At 35.3% G+C, this 25,517-nt stretch overlaps 2 protein-coding genes and 1 long non-coding RNA gene across 6 annotated transcripts; 2 read left to right on the plus strand and 1 right to left on the minus strand.

Moving 5' to 3' along the window:
- The first annotated feature begins 699 nt into the window (after positions 1-699).
- On the plus strand, positions 700-6,928 carry LOC114320702 (uncharacterized). The gene is made up of 5 exons (XM_028267761.2): positions 700-1,647; positions 5,325-5,477; positions 5,552-5,693; positions 6,165-6,406; positions 6,510-6,928. Exons 1-5 carry the CDS (start codon positions 1,189-1,191, stop codon positions 6,714-6,716), a joined length of 1,203 nt encoding a protein of 400 aa, XP_028123562.2. The 5' UTR covers positions 700-1,188; the 3' UTR covers positions 6,717-6,928.
- Positions 6,929-9,975: 3,047 nt separating this feature from the next.
- LOC114267426 (late embryogenis abundant protein 2-like) lies at positions 9,976-11,208 on the minus strand. Its single transcript, XM_082908689.1, has 2 exons — positions 11,033-11,208; positions 9,976-10,386 (listed from the first exon to the last, which is right to left on the minus strand). Exons 1-2 carry the CDS (start codon positions 11,128-11,130, stop codon positions 10,164-10,166), a joined length of 321 nt encoding a protein of 106 aa, XP_082764815.1. The 5' UTR covers positions 11,131-11,208; the 3' UTR covers positions 9,976-10,163.
- Positions 11,209-16,646: 5,438 nt separating this feature from the next.
- On the plus strand, positions 16,647-19,914 carry LOC114267427 (uncharacterized). 4 transcript variants are annotated; one of them, XR_014356387.1, is made up of 5 exons: positions 16,664-16,926; positions 18,152-18,193; positions 18,640-18,838; positions 18,952-19,140; positions 19,481-19,914. It is a non-coding gene; the product is annotated as an uncharacterized LOC114267427 (long non-coding RNA). The 4 variants fall into 4 exon arrangements; XR_014356386.1 differs by lacking the exon at positions 19,481-19,914 and having other exon boundaries at positions 18,329-18,838; positions 18,952-19,339; XR_003630939.2 differs by lacking the exon at positions 19,481-19,914 and having other exon boundaries at positions 18,952-19,339.
- The last annotated feature ends 5,603 nt before the right edge of the window (positions 19,915-25,517 follow it).

The raw sequence follows: 25,517 nt of genomic DNA on the forward strand, positions 1-25,517 counted from the left end.
AGACAAAAGAGAGAAATATGCCAAACATAATAGAGAAATATGTTTTGAAACGTGTGGTGAAATTATATTTTTAAAACTTTATTCAAATAAAGAGTGCAAATAGAGAAATGAAATTATGATTTGAGAGTTTTATTAAACATGGTCTTAATTTTCTATTCCCAAATTACTATCCCATCTCCGAAAACTCTACTGGTCGAGCCAACCATCTCCCTCTCCATAATTTTCTATACCCAAATTACTATCCCATCTCCGAAAACTCCATTGGTCTAGCCAACCATCTCCCTCACCATATTAGCTGCTACTCTATTTTTTTGAACTTAAAGACACCACTGTACTTCATCAAATTAACAACAAACTCACCAAATTAAGGTTATGTTTGACTTAAATTTTTTAGACTAAAATAGTCATAAAAATATAAAATATATTAAAAAATAAATAAAATAAAATGTCACATTTAAATTATAATTATTTTATTTTTTTATAAAAATAAAAAAATAAAAAAATTTATTCTAATTTTTTAACTCAAACTAAAATAACTAAAAAATCAAAGCCAATTCACATTCAAGACGAAGGCTAATAACAAATTAGACGAGTTACATATTAAATTTTAAAATTAATAAACGTGGATGACCAAACTACAATTTTACAAATTATAATATACTCCTTTTACTAAAGTTTTTTAATTCTTTCAGGCCATACAACAATAGTAGACCAATTACCAAAAGGGCCCTGCTGGAGACCCCAGCAACCCCCACCTCCACAACCCCACCTCCACGTGGGGGCTGGTAATGGCTGAAATAAAAAAAAAAAAAAAAAAAAAAAAAAAACAATTTTTGGGCCAATAGGAAGAGACCCCCAGTACCGGGGTCTCATGCATTTTCCTTACCAAAAAGTCACATTATTTATATTATATTCAACTGCACAATATCAAATTGCCATGAAATACTATATAGTAGCAAATTAACATACTTTGAAAAAACAAACACAAAAAAAGTATAGGCACAGAAGAGAGATATAGATATAGCAGCAGAAGAACATATCTATAAAATCGGAAATCCGATTCATTTTTTTTTTTTTTTTTTTTAACAAAAGAAAAAAGTGACCGGAATCTGTCAGAAATCGCCGGAAATTTCGCTTTCGAGACCCTTTCATAAAATTTTTATTACACACCAAACCTCGCTCGAATAAATGTGGTATAGATCAGCCTCCTTCATTCTCGACAAACGACTCCAACACGACGCCGTTCCACCACCACCACCAACCCCTCACGAAACTCTTCTTCTCTCTCCTCCTCTCGATTCTTCAACAATGGCCGAAACCCTCCAAAACCCTAACCCTAACCCTAACAACATCTCTGCCTATTACCAGACTAGGGCGGCGCACCACGGCGTCGTCACCAGCGACTGGCTCACCCAGGCTCAGGCCGCCGTCGGCCGATTCCCCGACGAGGTTCCGACAGAAAATGCTTCGAGTGATTCTGGTAAGACGTTTAGTGTGATTGATGAGTTTGATAATTGGAGGAAACAGCCTGATTTGGCTGAGGCTGTGGCGGCCATTAGGGCTTTGGCGTCGGTGATTCGATCCAGTGAGGCTACTACTATGATGGAGCTCGAGATTGAACTCAAGAAGGCCTCTGATTCCCTCAAAGTATGTGATTTGATTTGTTTTTAATTCGTGTATCATGAAAAAGCAAGCATTTTTAATGTTTTTTATGAATTTTGTGGCTGCTTATTCAATACAAATTGTTAAATATTTCGATGTTAAGAGTTTATAGAATGAATTGAGAATTTCATTTAGGCAAAGGTTGCTCAAAGTTTCTTGATTGACTTGATTAATGTTCAGTTACAGGTGTTTCTAGGTGTTTTAGTGACTGTCAAAAATATCCAGCAAGTTCACTTGCTTGGGTATCATATACAAGATTAAAATACAATTTTTGATAACAACTAGATTAAAATACAATTATAATTAGATTTGTTTTGATAAGTAGTCGAATAATTTAGGATGTCAAAATAAATGCCTTTGAAGATGCCTTTTCTGAAGATTCAACCTTTCAAAATACTTATCGCATGATAATTTGGCTGTGACAGAAGTGCAAATTTACCTTCAATCATACAGTTGGCCTTTAATTTGCTAACTTCATATCGTAGTAGTAAGGAGAGTTAGTTGACCCAATAGACTGGTGATAGAAAAAAATGATTTTTTGCAAGTGATTGCACTCATTATTTGGGTTTGTTAGAAAACATATTTGTTCGCAGAGATTGCCTGTGTATGGGATCGACTGCTTACATTAGCTTTTTCTTCATTATGGACTCATGATTTTTGTTGTTGAACTGTGAAAGATTGGGTAAATTACACTGTTCTACCCTGAGGTTTCTAACCCACTAGTTAATTGGGCAGTTTTGAGCTGGCTCTTCTCACCCACAACTCATATATACTCGGCCCAAACCCACCCATTTTCCGCCCATACATCTCACCATCTTCCCAAGTAGCTCAACCACCATCACACCATCCCATAAATTGACCCCACTTCAGATTATATTGGTGACCTGACATTCATAGCAAAAAATAGGGTCTATACTTGGTGTAATGTTTGATCAAATGAAGTTTGAATTGGAAGAAATGGCATCACTACAAGCCTCCATTGCTGCCGTAACACCTCTATGAACAAGAGCTTCAAGGAAGTGTTGGGTATGCAGTCCATGGTGGGGTGGCATGGTGGCGGTGAGTTTTGGGGTGTCACTGGTGATGGGGCAGTAATGGATGAGAAAGACAATGATTGTGTGATTTTGTGGGTGACAGTGATTGTGTGGGTTTGTGGGTGGCAATGCTTGTGTGTGTGTGTGAGTGTGAGAGAGAAATAACGAGAGTTGGTTGGTAAGTTTTGGGTCACCACCAGTGATGGTGGAGTAATAGAGGTAACTGCTACCATCAACAAAATTGTGTTAGTTGACGTAACAATTGACTCTAGGGGTTATCACGGACCCACCCAACCCGCTCAATCCGACCGAACTGACAAAATCCGATTGATTTTGGGCGGATGTGTGTCTTTCAGTAGATGGATATGGATGAAATATTTCAAAATTTGCGGATACGGTTCGGATGGCGGATCAACCATCCCACACCCGCATGAATTTGATCTACTCGTAGATGAAGGTAAAAAAAAAAAGAAAAAAAAGAAGAAGACACTGCTAACAAGTAACAATATAGGGTAGAAATAATAAAATATATATTTTTGTGAAAATGAAAAATAATATCTTAAAAATATGCATGTGTGGTGCCATGGCCTATTATAGACAAATAATACATATTTTTTCAGATTACTAATTATTGAAGATTGTAAAAGTTATAAATTATAATTCAAAAAATATCCAAAATTTGTAAAGTCCAAAGTGTCAAAGCGATTGCATCCATTCACTAACCCACATGGCCCCGCTCAATTTGTATTCGCCAAACCGGTGGACGGATGCGGATTGATTTCTTCCAATCCGCCTAATTTTGGACGGATGACGGATAGGATGCCACCTGAACCAACTCGATCTGCGATCACCCCTAATTGACTCACAGAGGAGGGAGGGAACTTTAATACAATTGGAAACCACAAGGGGGATATAATTTCCAAAAGTACAAGTTTATTAATGTCATAGTCAAAACCTCCTGGGAGGTCGGCGTAATTTATCTTAAAAGATTTGTCTCATATCAAAGAACTCAAATTTGTTTTTAAGGAAGTAGGAATGAAGTCCAAGACTAGTTTGGAAACATCGTACTAATATTTCTCATTTATTTATTTTGGTGAGAACTTCATGGTTAAAACTCAAATGTTACAAATTTACTGGCAGTCATGGAAATTCATCATTTGAGAACATGAAAGACTCAAAATGTAATAGCAGATATCAGTTTTACTGAGAGTACCAAAGAAGTTTTGCAAACTTTATATACCACATTTGCTGCTTTCTTCAATTGTTCATTTGGTAGGAGTCCATTACGCACTTATAGCTGCAATGTTAAGAGTAGGTTTGGATTTTTACTAAATTATCTTTGACTTTATAGGGTCTTAATTATGACTTGATATAGTAGAGCTACACTAGGGCATGTGTTAATGGTGGAGATGTATCTGGATATTAGATTCTTCTTAATTTCGGGGCATTGAGACATGGTTCAATAGCTGAAGTGAACAGGGTATGCTATTACTAATATTCCTTCCATGCATGATAATTAATTTGATGAAGTGATGCTATTTGGAGTTGCACTGGAAATTTAGTGTTTATACTAATTCAGTGAGCCGGTGTTGGAAACTTGATTATATTTTGGTAGAATGATGTAGTGTCAATAAATTCCAGAAGATAGAGGTACATGGATATGACTACGAACCTCCTCCTTTTCCTAGTCTTTTCAAAAGCATGAAGAACCCATACCATACATAATGTTGATGATGGACGGTTCCAAACATGTTACTGTTTAGAAATGTATAAAAAATAAAGACAAATTAAGAAAAAAAAAAAATTTGAGCCTTAGATTGTTGTTGAAGGTTTATCCAAAACAAAATATATGCTCAAAAGTATTGCATTGATTATGTGGGATGGCGGAGAAAAAAACATTGAAAAGGATTGTCAAGAATCCAGTCCCTCACATGAAGGGATGTCCACACTCGAGGATGAATTTTTCCAACTCAGTTTTAGATGCCAAAGCATATGGGGGTTGCTGGTAGGCCAAGCGGGCCCACTTGTTATGCTGATCAAAAAACAACAACAGGCCCACTGGTTACCCTTGGTTGGCTTGAACTTTCAAAGTTTGCCTGCATTTTCTTGCTTTTGTGATCTATCTTCTGCTGATGGGATTGTTCCTTGACAGAGGGTACATATACATGTCTTTTCCCTTGACTGATTGGGCAATTTTAAGCCCTGAAGCCAGCTGTGCTGTTTTATGTTGGCATCAGATTTCATTTAGTAATATGGATGTGGCATGAAATGTTTCATGGATATTCTAATACCTAAAATTGATTTCTCTCAGCTTGGTGTATATAACTAAAATTATTTAGTTAATCTATATCCAGATGTATACTGAAACTTCAATTGATTTGAAGCTGGAAAGAGTAGTGTAAAAATGTGTATTTCTTCTCTGCAATTTGACGTTATTTGACTAGTGTTGCCTTTAGTGCTACTAGTTATTATCTTGGGAGGTACCTCTTGCCACTGGTAAGGAAAGATGCAAGGTTCAAGACACATGATATTTGTAATGGACAAAGTGATTGGCATCAACTCATCACTTAGTTTAAGAATTTGAAAGTGAAATACAAGCTAATGTTTATAAAACCTGTGTTTATTCAGTCATGGGACACAACCTCCATCTCTTTGACTGCCGGCTGTGATCTTTTCATGCGCTATGTAACAAGAACTTCAGCTTTGGAATACGAGGACTTTAATTCAGCCAAGTCTCGCCTCATTGAACGTGCAGAGAAGTTTGGGGAGATATCTTATAAGGTATGCAAGCTAAAGGTAGATGTTGGACCGAACTTTTTCCTTAGCATACTGTTAATCAAGTTCTGATGTTGCAGGCACGGAAAATCATTGCAATGCTTAGCCAAGATTTTATTTTTGATGGATGTACCATTTTGGTGCATGGTTTCTCCCGAGTAGTGTTGGAAGTTCTGAAGGCAGCAGCAGAAAATAGGAAACTCTTTCGAGTTCTCTGTACAGGTTTGTTTTTGAATCACACTTTTGCTTGCATTTTCCCATTAGCCATTCATAAATTGTCTGCAATATCTCTAATTACAAATATTCGAAGTGAAAGCAAGCTTTATTAGACTCTTCACTTTATGTCCTGTTGTATGATGGTCCCTTGCAATATCATTTATAGGTTGAAGGGAATGAGAAAAGTGTTTGTTGAAGACTGAAATTTGCACTATGTCCTCCATGAATTTTCATATTGATGGAAGGTTTAATTGACTGCAAGGTTTTATACCCATAATTAGGGTATTGGGAACTCATTATTTTTACAGTCAAATCACTTTTTAACACAGCCACCTATCCACACATGCAGACTTACATCTATACACTTTTGCTTACAATTCAGTTCGGATTCGAAAAGTTGATTATCATATACTCTGTTCTTTTTTTGTTCTTTTTCCCTTAATCTTACCTCCATGATTATATGCTAAAAAAATGCAGAGGGAAGGCCGGACAGAACAGGCTTGAGGCTGGCCAACGAGCTAGCCAAGCTTGATGTTCCTGTGAAACTCTTAATAGACTCTGCAGTGGCGTATAGTATGGATGAAATTGACATGGTATTTGTTGGGGCAGACGGAGTGGTTGAAAGTGGAGGTATAATTAATATGATGGGAACTTATCAAATCGCTTTGGTGGCTCATAGCATGAACAAACCGGTTTACGTAGCTGCTGAAAGCTACAAGGTATGTAAACTTATTTTTGGACTAATAAAAACGATAGGAAAAAATCAAACTCAGTTTATTTTCATTGAACTACTGTTCATAAAATGATATTGGGTCTTTGCAGTTTGCTCGTTTATATCCACTGGACCAAAAAGACATGGCACCTGCATTGCGACCAATTGATTTTGGGGTACCCATACCATCCAAGGTCGAAGTTGAAACATCTGCCCGGGATTATACACCTCCTCAATTTCTTACCCTACTTTTTACAGATCTGGGCGTTCTTACACCATCTGTTGTCAGTGATGAGCTCATTCAACTGTACTTATAGGCATGGTTGTTGAAATTATAATTGAAGTGGGCTAGGTTTTCATTTTTGATTGCAAAGAAGACACATTGTTCCTTTTGTGTAATAATTAAAATGCAACTTGGGCTAATTTTTGAGATATTGTACGGTGTATGTTTTTTCCTGAGATTTGCACGAGTACATGACAACTACTTTATTGTGGTCTATAGAATTTTATAGCGGGTTGAGATTGGTTAGCCTCTTGATGTATTTTACCTGCAATGCAGCGCCATTTCTGCTAGCCCTTGGATAGGGAGTGTGCAAAAACCCTGCCTACTCACTCAACCCACCAACATTGACTGTTGGCGTGTCTGGTTGGGCATGGTTACACACTAAATTTATGCGAGTTGAGTTGTGTATGATTTAAAATTTTAAGCTTGTCCATATAATTGACTCAACCCACTAGTAATTATAAATAAATTCAATACCTCAGCTCTAAAAAGATGTTTCTATTTTTTGACCTCTCTTTCTCTCGCCCGTGCCCCTTCATTGCCACCACCTAAACACACAATTATATTATCAACTATTTCTTTTATTTTGATATTTCAGCTTCACGATTACAGTATCAGATCCATGACTTTGGAATGTGTTTTTACAATGTTTTGCCATCCGCTGATTTGAAACTGCCAAAATACTCAAACTAATCTGCCGGTTTTGGAACCATTGGGGTTGGTGCTAGGTTAATGAATTGTCGACCCATTGAAGGCATTTTGATTAAGGGTTGGTTTGGGATGTGAGTTAATTTTTTTGACTTTTTAGCTATTTTAGTTTGAGATTAAAAAGTTTCGTTTGGATAAATTTTTTGATTTTTTTGACTTTTGTGAGAGAAAAATGAAATAATTGTGGTTAGAATATGACATTTTGTCTTATTGAGTTAAAAAATTTATTTGGTTTTTTTATGATTATTTTAGCCAAAAACCCTCATTAGATTGTTTCTTTCAAATAGCCCAAACTGGCCCCACACACTCCAGCATGAGAATTTACATTGTACTTTTTTCAAGATATTTCAAAATTCTGTTCCTTCCAACCTGGAAAAGCAAACTTCAAATCGGGATAAACATAGGTGTCCATCTCAACATAATACTGCAGAGAACAGCCAGGCAAAGTATAAGATTCTTGGAAGCGGATGCCCCTAGAACAGACTGAATAAGATTGGGAGCAAATACATGAAATAGCCAAAGAATGCATTGTTAGAGATTCTCAGAAGCTGATGCTCAGACAGAGCAAAGATTAATAAGTTGAGACAGGTAATTTTTAGAAAATTGCTTGGTACTTTTTCTATTTGTTGTTCTTGACATTAGAAAAAACAGATACTGATATACAAAAAATTTATTTGGCAAACTGTTTCTAATTTTTATTTTTTTATTTTTTATGAAAGTTTTATGAAAACCCGCATTATTTTTAATGAAAAGATAATCATCATAACCTTATTATTGTTAATTTTCCCGCTTTTCCTTCTAATGTTGATGGGAATTATGTGGCAATTTTCTTATTAAGTTGGGGAAAATTATAGGGTGTCGGTAGGATATTATGTGGCAATTCCATTTATTAATTATAAATGACTATTTTCTATGTTGGCTTATTTTGGAAATTAGGTTAAAAAAGTTAGTTTTTTGACTTTTTTTTATTTTTTTTATAAAAAAAATATGTAAAAAAATATAAAAAATAATATAATCAAAAAAAAAAAAAAAAACTAAAAAACCAAAAAAGCTAGCACTCTCTAAAAATGCAATAATTGCTCTTAACTCAGGTTTAGACTTGCGGGCAGAATTGTATTCTATGGATTCTCCCCATTATATAGTCAATGGTTGTGGACCATGGGCTCTTGTCTTGTTGGGTTTCACTCTTAGAAGTGGAATGAAAGGGTAAATTTTTTTATAAGGTATATACCTGAGTGTGAGTTTTAATTTTCTTGAGACACTAATCTAACAACTAACTGCCTATAAAAAAAAAAATGTATTATCAATAGTTGTGGAAGAGCCACCTAACTTATATTTATTTCAAATTGAAGAATAACTATGTAAGAATTCAAAATTCAAAATGACTAGGATAAATTAAGCCTTTAGTCCTTATATTTCACATATTATGTTATTTTGCCCCTATAATTTCAACCTACTTGATTTTACTCAATTTAAAATTTTGTTTCAATTTATTTCAATTAAAAATGGGAAGTAATGAGTGGCAAGACTAGATAAGACATAATTAGAAATGAGTGTATTCGGAAATGGGTAGGAGTAGCATCGATAGAAGATAAGTTAAGAGAGAATTGATTGAGATGGTTTGGTCATATTCAACGGAAACCAACAGAGGCAGTAGTGAAGAGACGCGATACTGTAACGGTAGATGGAAGTGTTAGGGAATGGGGTAGGCCTAGATTAACGTTGGTTAGCGTTGTAAATAGATATATGGATCTACATAATTTGACTAACGAAATAACTTTTAATAGGACCGCGTGAAGAATAAGGATTCATGTAGCCGACCCCATTTGATGGGATTTAAAGCTTGGTTTGATTTGGTTTAAAAATGAAAAGTAACTTTTTTGACAAAAATCGTGCGTATGCTACACACATGGCTACTTTTTGTCTCTACCATCGTCTTTTTGTCGATCATTCTCTTCCCTCTTCCACCTCGTTTAGAACCAGCCTCTTACTCTCCTCCCCAACCTCCTTTGGTTACATCCTCCCCCTCTCTCTATATACATTAGTTTTGAGTGAGTTGTTGGATGGGTTAAATGCAAAAAAAACCATTTTTTTTCTCGAAAATATAACTTGTGTCATCCACATGCATTTTTTGGGGTAAATTGTCGTTTTCTGTTCAATTAAAATTGAAACAAAATCCAAAATTAAGAGATAAAATCAAACAAATTAAAATTATAAAAATGAAAATGACAGAGTAAAATATAAAGACTATCTGACGTAATTGTCCTAATAATTATTGATCATTAATTTTTAATTTTAAAGCCATGTCATAACCTTATAACTTTATAAATTGCTATGTCATAACCTTGTAACCTTTTTAATGTCATAACCTTATTAATTCAAGAATTCTTTTGACCATAACTTTTCCTATTATTACATCAATTACTCAACCAAACTAACAAAGATAAGAAAAGAGAAAAGATTAAAAACTAAAGAAAGGAAAACATGGTTAAAAATTTTGATGGGCAGAACTTTAAGAATAATTTCAACACATAAAGTAAACAAGAAAGACAATAAGCTCTTGAGATATTGATAACAAAGGCATCTAGGGGCTCAAAGTATTCATTTTCTTCATTAAAAGTGGTCATATCCCAGAACCCATTAACATTAACATAACCCTAATTAAAATGCATCATGGATTTTCTATTAGAGTATGGTTGCATCTACACGAATCAGAATCAGAATAACCATCATCATGAGAACCACAACCACACATTAAAAAAAAAAAAAAATTCTATTTCTTTCTGGGGAGGAGCTTCTCTCTGAGCTCGGCAACATCAACTTCATCAAAGTGAGTCTCTGGAATCCAGTTACCGCTCTTCGGATCTCTCATCCAAAACACTTCCTTTTCCCTTGCTGCCGGAGCTTCTCTGCTCGAATATTCCACTGCCGCCTTCCTCACCACTGCCCTCTGCACTCCCACCACACTCTCCGCTGCAACAGTGTATGCTCTCCTGCTGCAAAATCATATAAAACCATAGTAACTTTTACAATATCGAAGAGAGAAGGAGAATATTATATTAAATGTTATAACAATGTAATATAATAAGTATGGTAATGAATATAATATAGTATGTATGATAGATAGAACATAAACTCAAGTAGATATACCAACTTGAGTTTAGAGAGAGAAACTAAAACATGAAATAAAACTAAAAATAAAATAAAATATGGATAGATCCGAGGCAAATAGATTGCAAAGTTCAGATGAGAGCACAAGAGCGTTTGAGATAGATCAGAGGTCGGAGCTAATGCTGGGAGTTGGACCGTTGTAGAAACAGGGCCGGAGCTAACAAAGTTAATGTTGAGAAACAGTTTATAGTCAAGTCAGACCTTTGCAGGAACGGATATTGAATCAACAAACATGACACACACAAAACTTATGACGTGATACTAAACGATAATAGCAACAGCTACATCATGCGTGCCAGAAGATGGCTTAGAGAGTGCACCAAATGAAGGCAGCTTAGGGAGTGTGTCAAGGGAGTTGACATTAACAAACAACCCAAAACTATAATAGCAACCAAAAAAAAAAAAGCATGGGTGCGTGACTGTGCATGTGATCTAGATTTTTACCCTCAAAACAAAAAAATGGGGGCTGACCTGAGAAGGAGAAAGGTGTTAACAGGAACCTTGGCCATAGTGTAGAGATAGGGATAGAGATAGATGTTTAGGGTTTTGAACGTGAAGAGAGTTTGCATATAGAATGTCTTTTTATAGAGGCATACCTTGGGAAACTTGGTGACTACTCCTTGCTATGAAAGGATAAGGAAAAGACTATGGCATGCTCTTCAAAGTATGCATCTTATAACTAAAAAATAAAATAAAATAATTTTATACTTTTTGAGTGATAATTAAAAAAAAGAATCATAACTAAATATTACATGAGGTATAATAAAAAATCTTATGAGTTGTAACTAAAATAATGTCATAATTAAAGAAAAAAAATTAGTCATAATTAAAAAATAACATAATTAAGAGTGAATATGATATACTCCTTTCATGGGATGTGCATAATAAAATTTTCCAAAAGGAAATATACATTTAGTTTTTTTATTTTTTTTTAACCATATGATTTTTTTAAGCGTTTATTTGTTTATATTTTTAGGCATATGGGGTATCTTAAAAAGTATTTCTAGTTATATTATATTAAATTTAAAAAATCATTCTTATTATTGGGTATCAAATACAGTGCATAGCACCAAAAATAATAATAAATGAATAAATAAAATTTTTGTTTATGCTAGAACTGAAGTCCAGCATCTTGTATCCACTGATACGATCAATATTATCTATAGTATGAGAAAACGAATTTTCTTATCTATGACTACTTGTTGAAGGATTATGTATTTAGGATTTGTGTGTGTATGTGTGTGTGGCTAAAGGGTACAGTTGAGTCTATTTTGATAATTTGAACCGTTCAACTTATATGATTTATGGAGCAAATCATTCATGTATAAAATCAAATTAATCGAATATTGATAATCACATGATTAAAACATATTTGTTTTGAGAAAATAGAAAGCATGTATGAATTCAAGAATAGACCGTTTGATTTTAAAACAAATGTCATCTAGTCAAGTGACTATTAATATTCGACAAATTTAATTTTTAAGTGAATGATCTTTTAACAAATCCTACAAAATAAATGATTTGAATCATGAAAATGGGCTGAGAGTGGATCCACGTTGTCCGGACTCTACAATCCAATTAATGGATGGGAGGGAAGTGTACTTCTCTTTATTTTTTTCTTTTTTTAAAAATTGTGATTTTTTAAGCGTTTTTCTAATAATAATAATTATTAATGTTTTTTGTTTGAGGCACATGTGGTGTCCTAAGAGAATTTCTAGGTATGATATTACATCTAAAAATCATTCTTATTATTGAGGTATCGGACACAGTGGATGATACAAAAAAATATCCTATTATATGCTAGAGCTGAAGTCCATCATCATCCTATATAAGCACTAATATGATCAAGATTATCAAGAGGCTAACTAAAAGGAATTTTCTTATCTATGAATGAGGGTTCTGAAATTCATCAATGTGATTTCAAATAATGGTATAGAGATATATATCAATATGGATGATATAATTATATTAATTTGGTCATGTCGTTTAATTTTGTTTGTATATATATAGTTTAAAAAATTGAAAGTGTCTCAAAAATATTAATTTAAACCTTTAATTTGGTCGGAAGGATCAAACTAAAAGTGTACTTAAAGTGTAAGAATCAAATTATTTAATTTAAAATGATACGAACTAAATTAAAATTTAGATCAAAGTACAAGAATGAAAATTGTAATTAACCTAAATTCTTATGATTAATTATTGATCACAGTTGGTTTTGTATGCATAAATCTTTTTATTTATTTTTTATAGCAAATATGATTCATTTATTTTTATTTTTATGTTTTGAAAAAACTGAGATATATCTTATATACATGTGTATCACACACATACATACACACACATAACATAATTCCATGCGAGATTATTTTATACTAGTGTGAAAACATGTGTTTGGATAGAAATTAGTGTGTGCTTTCTTTTTCTTTTCGTCCTTTTCAAGTTTCCTAAACTTTTCTAACAGCATCTTTAATGCAATAGTTAAAACTGTGTAATCAAATGTGTTTAACAGACACATAGTAACAAAATTAGAACCTAATTTTGTGTTAGATGCTTGCTAATTTAGATAGTGAATGTGTGCTTCAATAGTGTAAGTAAGTAGTAATTATATATGGAAAAAGAATTCCCCCAAAAATACAATAACATTACGCACCAAAAAAGTTTGCACTTAATAATATCTAAAAAATAATCTTGTGATTGAGATTCATTTCAAGTATGAGGTGTAGATGGACTGTTAAGATCGGTGTTTTGAGTGTTGAAGGTGATTTGTATTTCCTTTGTTTGTTTGTTCGGTTGGTTTCTCTTCAACCTTGGTGTAATGTTAGTAGATGATTGACTTGCTTTCCGGTCCCAACCTAATTGGAATCGTCTAGTTTACTTTGATGTTTTGGCACTGGTCTTCTTTTATTGATGTTCATCTTTGTATTCTATACATCTGATTTTTATCAATAAAAATTTTTTACTGATAAAAAAAAAAAAAAATGGATCCACAGCACGAGAGTAAAATCTATACCACAAGTGAATTTTCTGAGTAAGAATCTGGGTAAACTTTGTGGATGAATAGTTTTTCCACAAATATCTATATATACATACACCAAAGTAGTGTGATCACACCAATTTTCTCTCTCTCCCTTTCTTCCTTGCATTTAGTGATGCTGCTGCGCGGATTGCACAGCAGCAACTGTTGTGTGTCAAAATGGGCCCATTTCGAGACCTATTTTGATAATCCGAACAGTTCACATTTTAGAATACATCAAGTAGAACATGTCTGCAAAAAATCAAGTTAATCGGATATCGTTTACTCATTCATCTATTCACATTTGCATCTATAAAAATAAATAATAATTGTAAATTAAAGTATTAAAATGAATACAAATGTGAGTGGATGAATTGGTAAACGATGTCCGATTAAATTAATTTTTTGCAGGCATTTTCTACTTGATATATTCTAAAATGTGAACGGTTCGGATTATCAAAATGAACCTGAAATGAGCCCATTTTGTCGCACAACAGTTGCTGCTGCTGCGCAGATTGCGCAGCAGCATCACTAAATCCCAAACACACTCATTGAAGACAAAAAAAAAAAAAAAAAAAGGGTTAGTTTGTTAACTGTGTTAATGGAGGACACTAATGAACATTTAGATATATAGTTTTCAATAAAATAGAAAAATTAAGTAAAGAAAAACGAAAAAAGGAAAAGAGTAACCACATCAATGGTCTTGATCTTTTATGAAAAAAAAGTATGAGTAGTGCTGGCAATGGAGACAATAGGCAGTTTTTTTTTTTGAAAAAAAGGCTTTTGGATTTGATAAGGGTGTTTTTTAAAAGTGAGAATCTACATTGTCAAAGGATAACTACATAGGAGTCTTTAGGGCTAGACGTTAAGGAGTTGAACCTTCAAAAATCGCCCTTAAATTGTATACACATAGCTGGGCTACTTAATCATGTAGTAATGAATTGTAGACTCACATATAGATAAAGATTTGAACCCACACTCCTGATACTCAGGGATAAAATTAGGAGAAATTTATGGAGGATACTGGATATGGGGTTTGCCTATATCTGGAACGTTCATACTATCAACCATATATGTGTTACCATCCGAATAGCTGACTGACTCAAAAAAAAATAAAATCTAAAATCTTAAGACTTATACATTAAAGCCTTACTAAATTGTCACCGCCCCTCAGCTGAGAATCTACATTGTTGACCGTAAACCCATACATTTTAGGTCATTATTCTCACTAGCACAATTGCATTGCTTACACATCGCATTATGGAATAATTCCAATTGTTTATTACTTTTATTTAGGTAAATGTCGGCTTTATTCTTTTGCTTACAATCCATGTTTTGCATCATCAAGTTGTGGTCACAATAGTCCCCTCTTTTTTTTGCCCCTTAGGATGTGGATCGGGTCGGGTATATTTTATGCCATCTACTGGATGGCCCACCCAACTTGACTATTATAGATTATAGGCCGCCTGAGTGGTTGGATTCAAGCCCAGAACTTACCTCTTTTTTGGGGGGACGAGGCTCTCTCTATATAAGATATTATCACGTAAATTTGGAACATTATATTATCGTACGTGTGCCCATCTAATTTTGTTTTGTAATTTGTACATCATGATGCTCTTTGTTTTTCAAATTGTGTAAGTATTTAGGCCTTTGTTATTGGGCGAATACACAACTAATGTGTAGGTCTGGCTCAATTATTGTTGAATCCTAAAACGAAACTTCAATTAGAGGCTTTTCTTATTTTAAAATAAAATGTATAGTTTTTTTATGTTGTGTAAAACTCTATAAATTTGTAACTAAAATTTTAAGGGATTTATCTTTAATGAGATTTTTATCAGGCGGTCCTAATAATTGAGTCTATTATTCATTAGGTCTTAAGTTTCTATCTCATACACTAAGAAGTCCTATTATATTTTTTTTATCCCCATTTTGCTCCTGCTACCAGCTGATAAAAATCCCTATTTAAATCATCTCAAACACTTTCTAAAACTTTAATTGTTTATAATATTTATTACTCATTAATTTTTTCAATTTGTATTAACTTCTCTCTGGATCATTTTTTCAAAACTCTTCTTTTTCATCTCTCTCTCTCTCTCTCTTTGTATGTAGAAAATACCACCACTGTAACTATGGCCATGGCCATGGCCATAGCCATCTACCTACAACCACTATTGTCGTCCGTCACTAACTACCGCCACCTCCACCGGTCACTACCACCACCTTCGCCGGCCACTACCACCACTATTGTTCACTAACCATCTCCACTGTCGTTGATCTATATTGCACCATCTCTCAACTGTTTGACTCGCTTGCCTAACATTGTTGTCTTTCTTCCTCCTTACTATTACCATCGCTCTTCCTTCATCCTCCATCCTTCATCTGGCATGTGACGACCCCACCTCGTATAATATTTTATATTTGATTAATTACGGAGATTTGGATTTTAATTAGTTATTACCTTGATTTAAATTGGAAATTATGAGAACTATAGAATCTGATTCGTATATGATTCTATTGAAGATTTGTTTTGGAATTAGAAATTAAGGGTCCAAATGGGTTAAGGAAGTGAAATTAAGAAGTTGAATCAATTTAATTTTAATTATGGACCCATTTGGGAGTTTAATTAAATATTCGATTCACTTTAGTAAAATTAAGATTCGATTAATTAGGTCCAAATTGGAGGTAATTAAGTTAATTAAATTATAAGGATGGAGAATTGTGATTATTACGAATTAAATCTATTTTTGAGATATCCAATTTGAATATGTGATTTATTGACGAAAATTTTGAGTTTGATCAGGAATTGAAGGCCTAAATGATTTGAAAAACAAAAATTGATGATGTCAATAAGCTTAATTTGATATTTGGAGCTTTTTAAAAATTGATTAAAAAATCTTATTCAGAATGATAAATTTAAATATAATTAATTAAGCTATAATGGAAGTCAAATTAGATTTATTAAATTATGTGAGATTTCTGATTGGTTATAATTAATTTAATCATGGGCCAACCAAGATTTAATAAGATTAAATGATGCTTAATTAAATTAGAAAGTGATTTATGTACTCAATTATTCCTACTCAATTAACTTGATGGGGCCAAACTGAGAAGAATTGAGAAAGTGGTGTGTGTGTGTGCGCGCGCGCGCGCGCGCGCACCGTATATCCCTCTGCTGGAGCCTATTCAACTATTTGACACTCCTATCCAATTCCTTGACATTCTGATAAAGAGAGAAACAAGAGAGGGAGAGGGAGAAAACCGTAAGAAGAACGAAGAAGAGAAGAAAAAGAATTCAAGTTTTGTGCTGAAATTGAAGGAAGAACTTAAGAGACTCAACAAATTAAAGTTCTAGGTAAGAAAGTTTAAGCTTGATTCTTATAGATTAATCATTTAGCAATTGAAATCAAGGGGTAATTGGGTTTAATTTCATTTTTTTTTTTTTTTTTTTTGATCGGCAATTGGGTTTAATTTCATGACATAAGAAAAGAATGTAAAAGATTTGAGTTTAGTTTAATAATTAAGAAATTGATGTTGTGATTTAATATTTGGGTTTGATTTTCTTCAATCTTCACATATTTTTAGTTTATCCTTACATGCATTGTGAATTTTCAAGATTTTAGAATTTAATTCATATTTTAAAGTTTGTGAGCTTGAGATTAAGTTGTGATATAAATTAAGAAGTCAAATTATAAATTAATTGAGGGTGGATTTGAGAGAATTAAAATAGAAAGTTGAGGATTAATTATATAAATTCATAGAAATTGAGTCTTGCATGTTTAATCAAGTTAGGTTGAAAATATGAGTTATGGTTCTTTAAATTTGTGTTATGTTTGAGTTTAATTTTGAGAATCATTCATAAATTGAGTTCTATAAATTACATGCAATAAGAAATATTTGAAGATTGGATCCATGCAATGGAATATATATAAATGACTTTGAAGAAAAAGTTATAAAAATCATGAGTTCATGAAATTTGAGAGTTGATTTTGGAATTAGAGGAAGTTTTGATTTTATTATGAAAACTAGGAATTTGTTTAATCCATGCATGTGATTTAATTTAAAAGGTTTATTCAATTTAAGCACATTTTAGAACATCTATGATTATAAATTAAGTTTTTGGTTAAAAATTGAGTTAAGTTGAATTTCTAAGGAATTGATTTTGTAATTCATTGGTTAAGTTTGATTTTGTTATTAATAATGGACTTGGGTTCTATTTTTACATACATTATGAAATTTTCAAGGGTTTGGAAAGTCTAATTCATATTTTAAAATTGTGGGTTTGATATAAAGAAAATAAATTAAATCTAAATTTGGACAATTAGAGCATGATTTTGCAAAAGAAGGAGTTTTGGTCCAAATAGGACAGATTTTTCCTTTTTCTAATTTATGCGCCTTCATTTACATGATTTTCAGGTGTCATACACATCCATATGCATATTATAAAGCATGAAAGAAATTAAAGAAAGAATAGAAACAACCGAATGAACAAGTAACGGATAAACCAAAGAAGGTTAAGAATCGACTGATTGACTTGAATGCATATTGAGAAATTGTGCTATGAATATTTGTGTTTGTAGGTCAAGACTCGAAGACCGAACAACGGGTATTGGAAGGCCACTGTGAGTAACATTTCTGTGAAGATATGTTGATATGAACTATGTTTCCACTATTATGCGATAAGTTATAATTTCTGAAATGCTATTTTGATTATGTGAACGAATGTCCTAATTGCGAATCTATTATGGCATCCACAGATAGTCCCAAGTCATGGGAGATGGCATGTAAATACGGGTCCATGACATAGATGTGATATGAGATCTCGTTAGCCACTTCATTGTGGTGATATGTGTTTAATCGGTATCTGGAACCGATTATTCTAGTCGGAGGACGATATATGATATGTTCTGTGAGACGTACCATTACGTTATGTTCTGATATGAGACTGCTATGATTGATTGTGATATGATTTGTTTTACGGATATTGTATTTAGAATTCGTTTACTTACCCCTTTACGTTAATGTTATTCATTGGGCTTTAGCTCATTGTTTTTATATATATGTATAGGTGAGCATTCTGGAAGGCAAGCCTAGAAGGGGTATTTAGTTGAGCCACAGTTTTGAAGCCTACCAAGTTGTTTTGTGTGCCTCTGAGTTGGGGCTAGGCCTGGAAGGCCATTGTCAGGCTTTTGATCGTGATGTACACTTTTGTTATGTGCATATGTTATGTATAAGATGTTAAGTTATAAGTTATGTACTGAATGTAGGTAAATTAACGTCGTTGCATGTAAATATTTGTTCATATAGATGCACAACTCATTGGACAATTGGTGTTTTTGAATATTGCTTCCGCTAGCCCTGATTATTTTTTATTGTACAGGAAGGCCTTTGGTAATCTCAGATTACTGGCCGGTTACGACATTAAACCTATAGGGGCGGGTTTGGGTCGTGACAGACATCATCGTCATTCTTTTTCAATCATCAATCCACCATCTTTAACGTCGAACTTCACCAATGGCTTCAAATCTAGTTCTTTCAATGCCGATCTACCATCTTCGACGTCGATCTGGTACTTTACATGGTCGCTGATGAGATTGAGACTCTTTCTATAGTGCGTTGGTGAAGATCTACATTTGTAAAACATGTTGAACTAATCTGATGAATTTATCACTTAATTCAGTGATAAATTTATCATTGATTTATTTAATATGTTCTGGACTGCTTCTGCTGAAATTTTGATATTAATACACTGATAAATTTATCATTGATTTTTTTCATGTTATATTTATCATCTCTCTCTTCCTCACTAATTAAGGTCGAATTGTGCAACATTGAGACCGTTAATTAGGATCTCTTAACTTTACTTACTTGTCAAACTGTATACTTTATGTGTGTTTAATGTCAATCAGGTTGTACATAGTCGGAGCATAAAATGGGCAAAAAGGCAGAATTTGGAGTGAAAATGGATTCTTGCACGTACGTTGACTTTTCTAGGAAAACGTGCCTGATGTTTTAAACCTGTTTGGAAGAGAGCAGAAGTATAAATAGGCAAGAAAAAGGCTGGATTAGGGTTCTGAAATCATTTTTAGAAAAGTAAAAGAGGCTAGGGTTCCAAAAAGGGAATTCTCTCCAAAAAGCTTGAAGGACACTTCCATGGGGTTTTCATCCTTATCTTCTTCCTCTTCCCACTCCTTCATGAGTGGCTAGTCGTCTTTTCTAGGGCTTTGATGAAACCCTAGCCATGTAATTAGTTTTTCTTTTTAATTTTTAATTATGTAAAGGTTTGAACAATTGTATGGTGTTTTAGAAGTTTTATATATACACTTTCTATTATTTCTTCAAATATTCAACTTTCTGTGATTGTTGAATGTTTTCCATACAAGAGTTTTCTATTCTTTCACATTCAAGGTATGAGACGAACCATACTACGAGGGACGAGTCGTGTTACTACCCTAGTTTAGAGTGAACGATTCGTACTATTTGAGATGGTTCGTGCTCATACATTGAATGTGATGATTTTCTTGTTAAATGCTTTGAACTTGTAGTTGCGAAGCATTATTCCGTTCGAACCATAACATAATTGATTTAAATTGGAAACCCTATTTACGTAACTAGTGGTGGACTCTTTGCCCTAGATTTTTCCCCAAATTAGTAAATCCAATTTTATTTATAATCGATAATTTACTTACTTAGTTTAATTTATTTGTTATTAAATTAGGTTATGAAAAATCAATCTTTTCATCAAAATTAGTTTAGGAATTTAACAATTAAATTAATTTAATTTCACAATTGCCCCTGTGGATCGATACCTGGACTTGCCATTATTCTAAAAGAATTTGGTATAGTTTTGTGTTTAATTTTGGTGTGTTCAACGACCCATCAAATTTTGGCGCCATTGCCGGGGACTTCTGGTGAAATTAATTAATTTAAAGTTATATTCTTATTTTAATTTTTAGTTTAGGATTTTATGCTTTCGTGTTACTAAGTGTGCAGAGCGTTTGGAAGTGGAACTATCACCAAAGTGCAAGTGGAGCGCAACCGAGCTTTAAAAAAAAAAAAAAACCGCAGCACTAAAGTGCTTAAACAGAAGCAAACACTCGCAAGCAAAACACCAAAGTGCTAAAAAGAAAAACTCTACTCAATTAGAGGTTGGAGACAACGTCTACACGTCAAGCACCCGCAAGACGAGTAAAGCATTTTCATTAAACCGTTGTGAGTATTTCTCCCTTTGGTATTTTGCTTTCGTAACACAGAGTCGGAACTTTTTGTGTGTGTGTGTGGGTAGTGTATGCACGGGCGCCGTTCTTGTCGCCCTGAATTGTGGAGTTTGGACCTTGAATTAGAAAGGACTCTTAGGAGACTTAGAGCCTCTGCCCATGTTCCTAGGCTTGAATATTCATATTCATACATTGAGCCATTAGAGATGGAAGATCCAAATGTCCCAAATGTGCCCAACCGGACCCTTAAGGGTTATTTCACACCCATTGCATATACATCACCATTATGCATCCAATTACCCAACACCACTGTTGCTCATTATGAGATTAAGTTCAGCACCATACAAATGCTCCCATCATTCCATGGACTAGCTCATGATGATCCTTACAAACATTTGAATGAATTTTTGAAAATTTGCTCAACAGTGAAGATCCAGAATTTCACAAATGAGGCCTTAATGTTACGATTGTTTTCATTCCCATTAAAGGATAAAGCCAAACACTGGCTGAATTCATTACCTGCTAATTTAATCACAACTTGGGACCAATTACAGTAATGATTCTTGGAGAAGTACTTTCCCATAGGTAAAACCAACCAACTTAGGCGAGCTATCACCAATTTTGCTCAAATGGATGGCGAGCAATTCCATGAGACGTGGGAAAGACTTCGAGACCTTCTCCAACAGTGTCCCCACCCCCAAGTGTCTGATTGACAACTTGTTCAAACATTCTATTATGGCTTAACTGAGCTGCACTGCCAAATGGTGGATTCATCTTATGGTGGGACATTTATGTCCAAAAATGATGCCGAGGCATGGCAATTGTTTGAGAACCTAAGTGATAATTCCCTTCACTATGCCTCCGCAGCCCGGCAAGTCCAGCAACTAGTAGTTGGAGCCCCAAAAAAAGGGGGCATTTACGAGGTTGGGCAAAACCTAGAGTTAGCCCAACAAGTAGAGGCATTGTCTCACAAAGTTGACCAATTATTAGCTGCAGGACATGCCCCTACATAGCAAGATCAGCCTCAATTTCACGAGGCATGTGCTATACGTGCGAGCCCTGCTCATGACTTGAGTGAGTGCCCTTCGGCATCACAATTTCCGGAGTTAGTCCAAGAGCATGTGAATGCGGCTCAAGAATTCTCAGACCCGGGTCATGACCCATATTCCAATACCTATAACCCCGGATAGAGAAATCACCCTAATTTTTCATGGAAACCTCCTTCACAAGGCACTTCTTACAATCCGCCACCACCAAGGTAGAATTTTAATAATTTTGCCAACCAATCATCCTATCGACCACCGCAAGCTTATCGACCCCCGCAACCGTACAAGCAACTGCAACCCCTGCCTGTTCCTCAAGGCAACTCGGCCTTTGAGGCTCAGGTATTATAAGTTCTCTCAAAACTTAAGGGGTTAGCACCAGTAGTTCACTCCTATACTCACTCCATTGCTAAGCTAGAGAACCAATTGGGTCAAATAGCTAACGACATGAACAGAAGAGAGGAGGGAAAATTACCGAGTCAAACTGTGGCCAACCCTAAGGGACAATACGGGGTAGAGAGTTCGGGTGGGAATGGAAAGCATCATGAGCAGGTATAAGCAGTGATCACTTTGAGAAGTGGGAGGGAGTTAGAGCCTCAATTAGATGCGTCTGATACAACTAGAGCTAAGAATGGTGACCACGGTGGTTCACCTAATGAGAGAAAGGGTGAGGGGGAAACAATTAAGAGAGATGACTTAATCCCTAGCACTTCACATGAGCCCAAGGCACCATATGTGCCTAAGGCACCCTTTCCCCAATGCCTTGATATACCGTCCCCTTTTAATAAAAAGACGGCATCCATGGAAGCAATGATGGAAGTTTTTAAACAAGTAAAAATCAACCTCTCCCTGTTGGAGGTGATTAAGCAAGTACCCTCCTATGCTAAATTTCTGAAGGACCTTTGTACATAAAAACGTAAATCTAGGACACACGTGTCGCAAAAGGTCCTACTCACGGAGCAAGTAAGCTCCATCTTGTTGAATGACACACCTCCTAAGCTTAAGGACCCAGGTGCCCCAACCATTGCATGCATTATAGGGGACCATTTCATTGATAGGGCCTTATTAGATTTAGGGGCTAGTGTCAATTTGTTGCCGTACTCTGTGTACGAGGAATTTGGGCTTGGCGAGTTGAAGCCCATTACTGTTACTCTCCAGTTGGTTGACTGGTCTCTCAAAGTGCCGCGTGGCATGATTGAGGATGTGCTGGTAAAGGTTGATAGGTTTTATTTTCCTGTTGACTTTTTGGTGTTAGATATGGAACCGGTAGCCAGTTCTAGGAAACAAATCCCGGTGATCTTAGGTCGACCTTTTTTGGCTACGGCCAATGCATGCATTAATTGTCGTACCGAGGTTATGAAAGTTTCATTTGGTAACATGCAAGTGAAACTTAATGTTTTCCAAACATCCCAACAACCCTATGAGAGAGAGGAGTGCTTATTTGTGGATGTTGTGGATGGGATTGTGGAGGAAACTTTACCCTCCATTCTTGTAGAGGACCCTCTAGAGGCTTGTCTAGCTCATTTTGGGTTTGAAAATTTTGATATTGACGGGTCGGTTGAGGAGGTGAATGTCTTGCTTAATGCTTCGTCTACACCAAATTTTCCTCCGTGAAAAGCCCGATTTGAGTCACTTTCTCCTCTATCGAGAGAGCCCGCCATACCATCTTTGGTTACACCACCTACACTTGAGTTGAAGCCACTCTCGGCCACACTCAAGTATGCATTTTTAGGGTCCCAGGATACTTTACCAGTCATCATTGCATCTGACTTGACTACAGAGCAGGAGAGTCAATTAATGAGTGTTCTCGTGGCACATCGGAGTGCTATAGGGTGGTCAGTGGCTAATTTGAAATGGATAGATCCCTCCGTGTGCATGCATTATATACACCTAGAGGAGGACACCAAATCTTCTCATGAAATACAACGGAGACTTAATCCCAATATGAAAGAGGTGGTGAAAAATAAGGTATTGAAATTGTTGGATGCGGGTATTATATACCCCATCTCGGATAGCAAGTGGGTGAGTCCCACTCAAGTGGTTGTAGACGCGCTCCCGGGAACTCTTCGATATCCGCGCTTCTTGCGAAGGCGCGAATCTCGTTTTGTTCTGAGCTACTACAGTTTGGACTCAATATCACGGTTCTGAATCTAATCTCACAATGTGCGATGTGAGACCGATAAATCACCAAAGAGTCTAAATCCGGCAAATCGTTTTGGAAAACTGATTTTTATAAAGAAGTGCCAAACATGGACTGTTTTGCCAGATACAGAGTCGCCACCTAAATATTTTATTTTTGAAAAATTTAGGAAACCCTGACTCGTGCCTAAGGCCACGTGTCCGTCATCACCAAAGTTGCCTCGGCTCGGGAACTTGGATATGATTGGGGAAGGTCATCTATGAGCACCCCCCGCTCGCCTGATCAAAGATCGGCATGTACTAAAAATGATATCTTGTTTTTGAAAACACATGTGTTCTTATTCTGGTTAATTAGCTAGAATTATTATGTGATGCGCACAGCAAAACAAGTGTAGACTAGATCGCCTAATTTGGAACAAAGCATTGCATATCCATTTGCTTGGAAAATGGTTTGAAGTTTACTACTCATAAGTAGGCTAAAATGCAGATTTGATGAATTGTTCCAATCCAAGTAATCTAACCTTCACCCGCAGGCATTCAGGCAGTTATATCAATTAAGCAAATAGCCTCATGGCAAGCATGCTATCATGGCAACACTCACACACATGCAGTATGCTAAAGCGTAAACACTCACAGTGTACTCCGAGCCAAAATAGAAACTAGTTAGTAATCAATGCATGATCCTAGTTCATGTTAAGATGGCTAATGCAACACATACAAAACACAACTAGAAATAGGCTCGGCTATTCTAAAATGACATGTGAGATGCAGCAATTGATAATCATGTATTCAAATTGGAATCGAAATATGATGCAGTTAGTATGATGCGCCGAGTCCGATGCATGCAATATAGATGAATGGATGCACGCATGCAAAGCATAAGGATGCTAATTGAAAATATGCTCTAGAACTAACCATTGTAAGCAGTTAAGTAAAGGAGAGAAAGACGTGGGATCGGAAGACATGCACACACGCACGCACATTTATTACAACAATTGTGCCCTCCCGACGAAGGGTCCGAACAAATAATACATGCTAACTAATTAACTAACTGACAAGCTAATTAATTATTACATAACCAAATGAATAACTAGCTACAATTAATTATTACAAAACTTAATTAATTAACAAATTAACTAATTAAATTACAAAACCAAATGCTAACTAACAATTAAGGAAAACAGTAAATAATGCTGTTCCAGCTCTGGTTGGGGGAGAAGGGGATGCATGCTCGGTTCTTGTCCCGAAAGCTCTCTGGATGCTCTTTTGAGGCTCTGTTTGTAGGGTGTCCTCAAGGAATTCCTGCTGAACCTTACCAAAACCAATCTGGAGAATACATCAGTGGCCTGCCGGCCATGGGGAGCCACTGCCGACCATCCTACCGACCAAGAGTGGACATTGTTGGCCAAGAATGAAGGACTGCCAGCCATCTGCAAGGCACTTGTCACGACCCAAACTCGGCCCTATGGGTTTAGCACCGTAACCGGCCAGTAATCCGAGATTACCGAAGGCCTGCTTAACAGTAATACAGTAAAACAGAGTACAGG

Source organism: Camellia sinensis, chromosome 15 (genome assembly GCF_055761805.1).
Source record: "Camellia sinensis isolate YWXY chromosome 15, ASM5576180v1, whole genome shotgun sequence".
Taxonomy (NCBI): domain Eukaryota; kingdom Viridiplantae; phylum Streptophyta; class Magnoliopsida; order Ericales; family Theaceae; genus Camellia; species Camellia sinensis.

What these genes read in the sequence shown, in the direction of transcription:
- LOC114320702 (XM_028267761.2), top strand. Translation starts at nt 1,189, where the DNA reads ATGTGGTATAGATCAGCCTCCTTCATTCTCGACAAACGACTCCAACAC. An exon ending in AGGCCTCTGATTCCCTCAAA is followed by an intron (nt 1,648 to 5,324) that starts GTATGTGATTTG and finishes GTGTTTATTCAG; the next exon opens with TCATGGGACACAACCTCCAT. An exon ending in TAGCTGCTGAAAGCTACAAG is followed by an intron (nt 6,407 to 6,509) that starts GTATGTAAACTT and finishes GGGTCTTTGCAG; the next exon opens with TTTGCTCGTTTATATCCACT.
- LOC114267426 (XM_082908689.1), bottom strand. Translation starts at nt 11,130, where the DNA reads ATGCAAACTCTCTTCACGTTCAAAACCCTAAACATCTATCTCTATCCC. An exon ending in AACACCTTTCTCCTTCTCAG is followed by an intron (nt 10,387 to 11,032) that starts GTCAGCCCCCAT and finishes ATGATTTTGCAG; the next exon opens with CAGGAGAGCATACACTGTTG.